The 7,888-nt window shown below is 41.7% G+C and overlaps 1 protein-coding gene across 1 annotated transcript; it reads right to left on the bottom strand.

The window, feature by feature from the left end:
* Positions 1-3,322: 3,322 nt before the first annotated feature.
* Positions 3,323-3,739, bottom strand: LOC130463752 (uncharacterized mitochondrial protein AtMg00860-like). Its single transcript, XM_056832978.1, has one exon. It carries the CDS (start codon positions 3,737-3,739, stop codon positions 3,323-3,325), a length of 417 nt encoding a protein of 138 aa, XP_056688956.1.
* Between the last annotated feature and the right edge of the window lie 4,149 nt (positions 3,740-7,888).

Below are 7,888 nucleotides of genomic sequence, written 5' to 3'. Positions count from 1 at the left end.
AGGTTTTGGCGCGTGAGAGGCATTGGTTTATGTATCGACCCCGTGTTCTTCGCCTAAAAGCTTCTGAAAGTGCGGACCGTGCTTTACGTTTTTACGATCATGTTCCTCTTATGAAGAAAAGTGGAAACCCTATGATTTGGTACAAGGTTCGCTTCCGCAAGTTTGGATCTCTCCCTCTCCGCTGACGCTTGTGGCTACGTATTGTTTTGAGGAGTATGAATTTTGGGAAGAAGTTGATGCGTTTGGAGAAGGCTTGGCGACGTTTTGAGAGTAGTGCTACATATCTACGGGTGATGGATGCCCGTGCTGATCCGAATTCTACAGAGTTTGAGCGTACACGCCCCTTTTAGTGATGTAGGTCTAGGAGTAAAAGTGCTCCTTAGTTTGTTGTTGGGTGCCCTTGGAATGCATAGGAAATACACTTGTATTTTTTTTAATTATTTTATTATTTCGAAGTTTATGAAGATTTACGGAAATTCGTTTGTTGCTTTAAATAAAAATTTTGCAGATTATCGGGACCGAATCCGTTATATGTATTTTTCTTTTGGATTGCCTATGTATCTGCCCCAAGTAAACTTAGCGCATGGTTAGGGTGCGCAGGAATATTCTGGTGTGTGGCTGGAGAGCGCTGGTATTTTCCAGCGCTCTGTGTCATTTATTCAACATTTTTCATGGCGTTTTATCTGCAAAGTGCGAGTCTAGCCTATGAAGTCTGAACAGTTTTATTGAATGCGTTGCTTTGATTTGCTGAAAATTTCTTGGTTTATAACTCCCTTTAGAGAAGGTGTGAGCTATAATTTATTGAGTTGATCTCTTTTGGTCTTGGCCCTAGACGTAATATTTCTTCAATTGATCTAGATTAGTGAGATTTGCGAATTCTGCCCCATCAATATCAAATAGTTTTACCGATCCTCCTGGGAGGATGGTTTTTACGAAATATGGCCTGGTCCAATTTGGTCGGAATTTGCCTCAGGGGTCCGTGGTTGGTGCACGGAATTCTTTAAGTACGAAGTCGCCTTCCTTGATGTTGCGAGGTTTAACCTTTTTGTTGAATTGCCTCACTATACGTTTCTGATATACCTGCACGTGGTGCAGGGCCCTTAGTCTTTGTTCGTCAAGTAGAGCGAGCTCGTCTTATCTGGCTCGTACCCATTCTGCTTCGGGCTACGTACTTTCTAAGACTATGCGAAGAGAAGGGATTTCCAATTCCACGGGTTGAACAACTTCCATTCCGTATACTAGGGAGTATGGGGTTACTCCTATAGAGGTGCGGATAGAGGTTCGGTATCCCCATAGAGCGAAATGCAACTTGTTAGGCCAATCTTTGTAATTTTCAGCCATTTTTCAATTAATTAAGTATGAAAATCAAATCAATTCTAAATTATTCAAATTTTCAACAAATTAATTATAATTACAAATTATATTGCATAATTAACAAGGCTAGGCATTTAAACTTGTTAAACATATACAGTAGGGCAATCAAAAATTCAAGATTTATCAACAAGAATCGCAAATATTTAATTTAACATCTTAATTTTACAAACTTTTGCGTTCGAAAAACTAAAACCTCCGAAAAGTCATAGTTAGGCTTCGAATTTGGGAATTCTGGGTTTCGGCGAAAAAGATTATTTTTGTCAAAATTTTAGAATGCCTTTTACATGCGGAATTTACACAAAAATCACTCGATTTGATTGAGTAACGAACATTCTGCCGAAAAACTGCGTACATATAATTAAATAAACGCAATTTGCAATTAATTAACAATTACGAAAATTAATCACCCCTTTTAATTCTTTGCAAATTTGTAAAATTTAACCATGTTTATGCAATTTAGATTATGAAAATAATAAGAGGCTCGTGATACCACTGTTAGGTTATGATACATATGACAAAACATAAATCATGCGGAAAAACCTTAATGCCAGGAAACATATTATTTACACATAATCATTTAGCATAATTTAGGAGCATACACTTTGTAGCGTGCCCTCCCTACCTGCGCCCGAACCGAACAAGAACAAGTCTTTAGGACTCCAAATGTCGTCCCTCCGTAGATAGTCCCCAGTACGTCCGGATCCGCCTCAAGTTAGACCAACTAGAATCGCCCTTAAGGTTACTAGGAATTTCGGCTATTGGGTTTGCAAGTGTATGGCTGATTTTTCTTTCAAAAACTTACCCTTTGAATACTTCAATTATTTCTATAAATTATGACCCTAGGCTTTTATTTATAGAGGCATGGAAAGGGAATTGGAATCCTAGTAGGATACGAATTAATTAAACTTAGAATCCCATAAGAACTCTAATTAATTAATTTATCCTTTTAGGAATAGGAATTTAATCATATACCAAATCCTAATAACTTTAGGAATCGTGCATGAACACAAACACACACACGCACGGCAGCCACGAGGGCCGCCCATGCGCGTGCGTGCGAGCAGCAGCCCACGCCGCGCCACGAGGCCCACACAGCCGTGGCCTTGGCGCGCGTTGGGCCTGCCTTGCGGTGGGCCTGGGCGCTGCCTTGGTTGGGCGTGTGGTGCGCGTTTTGGCTTGCTGGGCGATGGCCCGGCTTCGTGCTGGGCCTTCGTCCGGCAGGCCTCGTCCGATGCTTATTCGTACGATACGCTTCCGATTAAATTCCCGGTTCCGGAATTCATTTCCGATACGAACAATATTTAATATTTCCGATTCCGAAATTAATTTCCGTTTCGAACAAATATTTAATATTTCCGTTTCCGGAATTATTTTCCGATTCCGATAATATTTCCGATTCTGACAATATTTCCGTTTCCGGCAATATTTCCGATTCCGGCAATATTTCCATTTCCGTTAATATTTTCCGATACGTACCATGTTTCCGTTTCCGGCAACATCTACGACTTGGATAATATTTATATTTCCGATACGATCCATATTTCCGTTTCCGGCAATATCATCGTTTCCGGAGTATTCATTTCTTGCTTGTGACGATCTCAGCTCCCACTGAAACCAAGATCCGTCGATTCCGAATATCCATAGATGGAGTATTTAATGCCATTAAATACTTGATCCGTTTACGTACTATTTGTGTGACCCTACGGGTTCAGTCAAGAGTAAGCTGTGGATTAATATAATTAATTCCACTTGAACTGAAGCGGCCTCTAGCTAGGCATTCAGCTCACTTGATCTTACTGAATTATTAACTTGTTAATTAATACTGAACCGCATTTATTAGACTTAATATTATATGCATACTTGGACCAAGGGCACTATTTCCTTCAGATGGACGCATAGAATTTTGATTTTGTTGGGTGTATATTTTTATAACTCTCCTAGGCATAGATCATACTGTGAAGCTAGCAGTCGTAGAGAGCATTGCACCTGCGGCTGTGTCAGTGACTGTTAGGTAGAGGCGTAGGGGAATGCCCGACCTTGGTGGGGATAGAACTGGAGGATTACTTAGATATTCTTTGATTTTATCGAAAGCCTTTTGACACTGTTCATCCCATTCAGCTTTGTCCTCTTTTTTGAGTTTTTTGAAGATGGGTTCGCACGCCATGGTAAGTTTGGAAATGAACCTACTAATGTACTGCAGTTTGCCCAAGAAGCCCTGGATCTGTTTTTCAGACTTTGGCGGTGGCATTTCGGTTATGGATTTGATCTTGGATGGATCAATTTCTATGCCCCGTGTGCTAACTACGTATCCGAGTAACTTGCCCGAAGTCACTCCGAACGTGCACTTCTGCAGGTTTAGTCGCATGTTATATTTCAAGATTCTGGTAAAGAATTTCCTTAGGGCCGATAGGTGTCCTTGCCGGTCCTTGAATTTAACTATCATGTCGTCTACGTAGACTTCTATTTCTTTATGCATCATGTCGTGTAGCAATGTGGTGGTCGCCCGTTGATAGGTGGCCACTGCGTTTTTTAGTCCGAATGGCATAATGGTGTAGTAGTATGTGCCCTAGGGGGTGATGAAGGTAGTTTTCTCCATTTCCTCCTCAACCATGAGGATTTGGTTATAGACAACGTACCCGCCCATAAGGAGAGAAGCGCATGCTCCGCGGTATTGTCTACCAGTATATCGATGTGTGGTAGTGGGAAGTCATCTTTAGGACTAGCATTTTAAGATCGCGGAAATCTACACATATTCGTACTCGTCCGTCTTTTTTGTACACTGGGACTACATTAGCCACCCACTCTGGATAGTTGGATTCTTTAATGAATCCTACGTCTAGATGTTTTGTGACTTCTTCTTTGATTTTTAGGGCTATTTCGGGTTTGAGCTTTGGTAGTTTTTGTTTTACTGGTGTCATTTTAGGATCCAACGGTATTTTCTTTTCGGAAATTTCTCGATCTATTCCGGGCATATCTTTGTAGGACCATGCAAAGACGCCTATGAATTCTGTAAGGGTGGAGATCAGGTCGGCGTTTTCAGCGGGATTTAAAGTTAAACCAATTTTTATTATCTTAGGATCTTCCTCAGTTCCAATGTTTACTGATTCAGTGTCCTCGGTTATGGGAGTCTCATATTCTTGCTCATTTGCTTTGCTAATTAATTCATTAGATTCGTTTTCAGTTTCATTACTGGCAAGGCATTCATTTTGGTTGTTCAGAGTTTCAAGGGGCATGTACTCATGAATTGTATTTATTTTAATAAAGTCATTGATCATTACATTGAAGATATCTTCCGGAGTGGAAGTCTTAGGTTCTATGCTAGATTTAGGGGTGTCTATGGATTTATCATTGTCGGACTCAGATTCAGATTCACACTCGTCGAACATTTGGCCTTCTCCTGCGGACACTTTAAACTTTATTCCTTTGGCGTTGGTCCATTTGAAGGTCTTGCGCCAGCCACGATCAATTTGCGTTGTCGGGTTTGGAGAGGGCGTAATCAGCTTGGTGGGATCAAATTCCTCGTCTTGTAGTGCCAGAGTCATTATCTCAGCTTTTCCCTTAGTGGGGCGTCTTTCGAGTCTGAATAGTAGCCCGAGGGCGTGCTCATCTGGACATTCATCATTTCGGGGGTCATGTACAGGTAGAGTCCCTGTCCTGGCTGCACTTTCGGAGGCAGTTGGCCTCGTGAAGACGTGGCTTGAGGCCATCATTAGGAATTGGTCCTCCATTGAGGGTCGTCCTTGGTTAGTGATCATTGGATTGGCAAAGTGTTTCTGCAACAGATGTATTGATTTAGTGCCTAATTGGCAGAATTAGCCCCATGTTACAAGACAGCTATTTAGGATGATGGATTGTTTCTTTTTACCGGATACAAACTAGACACTGACTCGGAATGGCTTGATTTCTTAGGCAGGGATAGTTTTCTTAACTTAGATGTGCGTCGATTTAATTTGGCTTGAATGGTGTCATGCCATCCTTAAGTATCATTGGTGAGCCAACAATTACTTTTACGAATCATTTTTTTAGTTTATGCCAGAATACGCGAAAATTGTCGAGAGTGAAGCCAACAACGTTGGAATATTCCAGCGCTTGGATTTGCAGCGTTGGAATTTTCCGGTGCGCTGGAAATTTCCAGCGCGTGCAGGCATTCATGTAGTTTTTTCCTTGTAGTCAATTTTGTTCCGTGGCTTGGATTTTACCAAATGGGTCCCTTTGTTCGAGCATTCGTGCGCTCAGACATTCAGCATTCCGACGCAAATGGTAAGTATTTTGCATGTACTGGCCTTTGGGTTCGATTGGCAAAAGCAAATGCAGATTTTTGTTGATTTTGACTCAATAAGGCTTCAATCCCGTGAAAATACCTTCGGCGCAATTCTGAATATGCGTTTCGTGATGGGTATTTTCAGCCAGACCTACGTAATGCTCGAGGCAGATGCGTATTTTGGTCTTTCAAATTGGTTGCACGATGGGCTGGGTTCTAAATTTTCAAATTCTGGTTGATGATTCAAATGCGAAGAAAAGTAGGCAGGCGCAGGAAAATTCCAGCGCACAAGATGGCAGCGATTTTCCAGCGCTGGCCTAGACAACGTGAGAATTAGATGCGTTGGCCATTGTGCCTTTTTTCTTTTCCTCGTCGCATGCGCTAGAAATTTTTGGCGCTTGGAATTCGAGAACTGGAATATTCTAGCGCAGGTCAGGGCAGCGCTGGTTTATGCTGCCGTTGGGCTCCTGACTGCGAAATTTTGTTTCTGATTCGTAGCTTTAGCATTATTTCGACGTTTAGAGTATATTTTTGGAATTTGATAAGCATTGTTGACCGTAAACTAAGTGTCTGGTTGATTAGTTTCACATAGAACATAAAAATCTACATTTAAACTAACAACGAGCATGATTTCAAGTATAATGCGCATTTAGTTTATGCTAGTCTCTAAGGTTGAAAAGGCTTGGGTGTCAAAGGGTACCAAACCTATCGCCAATCCCCCAACCGCCCCTTGTCAGAGTAGCCGGGTTCATGACGAATTTTATCAAGGCCTATTCGGTACATGCTGGAGTGGCATATACCGCGAATGGGCCTAGGAGATAAGCGGTTTAGTTTTGGTGGGTGTGCTACATTGCGAATACATAGAGTGGATAACATCCGAAGCGCGTGCACCCCCGGGCTGATAGGTGTCCTTAGTCTGGACTTCCGAGATGAAACATGCCAAGGAAGCCGAGAATCGTTTATGCGGTTCTGTCGCAGATCATTCGTCACATTGAATATTCAGTTCGTCCCAACTTAATATGGAAATAATTGTGGTGTAGATTTCGATTACTGCTATACGGCTTCCTCACCGACGCACTACTTGCACAGATTATTTCAATATTGTCCCCAGCAGAGTCGCCACTGTGAGGGGGTCGAAAAACACGACAGGGCGCCTCTTAGAAAGAGTATACGGCCCGCACGACTTTTCCCCTCTGGATGTGGCAAGCATATTAAGTAAATAGGAACTAACTGTAGGTGCTAGCCTCTTTTTACTAGTCTTTAGGAGTCGCCATTCAGTTTTAAAAAACTGACAAAACCCGGTTATCGTGATATACCTGGAGTGCAAACATATTTGACTCAGAACGGCCATAGGTTCCCTTGTGATCCCTGGTGTGGAGATCCCTCAACGTACATCCAGCGGAGCAGAGATTGAGAATTCGGGTGACGTTTACTAATACGGGGAGTGCCCAACATTAGCTCACGCGACGCGGTCCTTACTAGTTCAATTGTGACGATGATGGGACATGCGTTATGCTACATTACTACTCTTGATTGATTTTAATGCACATATATTACTAAATAGATGTCAAAACGCTGATTTAGATTGATTTAAGGTGCTTAATAGTAAACCAATTTGTCCAAGTATTATCTAATTTAGGCGTGAGAAATATAACAGATTAAAGTTAGGAGATTTATATGGCGAGGAAAGCAATAAAATATAGATTCAGGTTACAGCAAAGCATAGGCTTTACTGCGGTTCTTAGGAACACCTACAACTTGACTTTTCTAGCTTTCCGTTTGGCTTTAGAACTTTCCGATGACTGACTAACTATGGGACGGGATTCTTCTAGAGTTTGAGTATTTTAGGCTTAGGATTGTGTTCAGGTTCCAGCAGCACTTCGACAGTATTCACGTTATCAAGCGGTCGTGCGGGCAGGGTCTGCTTAACATTGTGTTAAATGCTGCAGACACACGAATACGGAACAAAGAAAAGCTTCAGTCAATACTCAAGCTTAAGGGTTTAGGGTTAGGAGTGTGTTATTTTCCAGTTTTCATATGCCCTATTTATAGTAAAATAGGCCAGAATAAGATAAATCTTCGAAATGGGAATTTTCCAACTGAGATCTGTGCAGCGGTAGAAAATTCTAGCGCTTGGATCAGGAGCGCTGGTTATTTCTAGCGCTTGACATTTGTGCGCCAGAATTTATTCTGGTGACAGCTGGATAAATTCTGTTAGGTTATGATACATATGACAATTCATAAATCATGCGG

The sequence above is a fragment of the Spinacia oleracea genome, chromosome 1, assembly GCF_020520425.1.
Source record: "Spinacia oleracea cultivar Varoflay chromosome 1, BTI_SOV_V1, whole genome shotgun sequence".
In the NCBI taxonomy this organism is placed as follows: Eukaryota; Viridiplantae; Streptophyta; class Magnoliopsida; order Caryophyllales; family Amaranthaceae; genus Spinacia; species Spinacia oleracea.
Note: the sequence above shows the minus strand (reverse complement) of the source record. Positions and strands in the feature narration are given on the sequence as shown.

Coding starts and splice junctions, on each gene's coding strand:
- LOC130463752 (XM_056832978.1), bottom strand. CDS start 3,739: ATGCGACTAAACCTGCAGAAGTGCACGTTCGGAGTGACTTCGGGCAAG.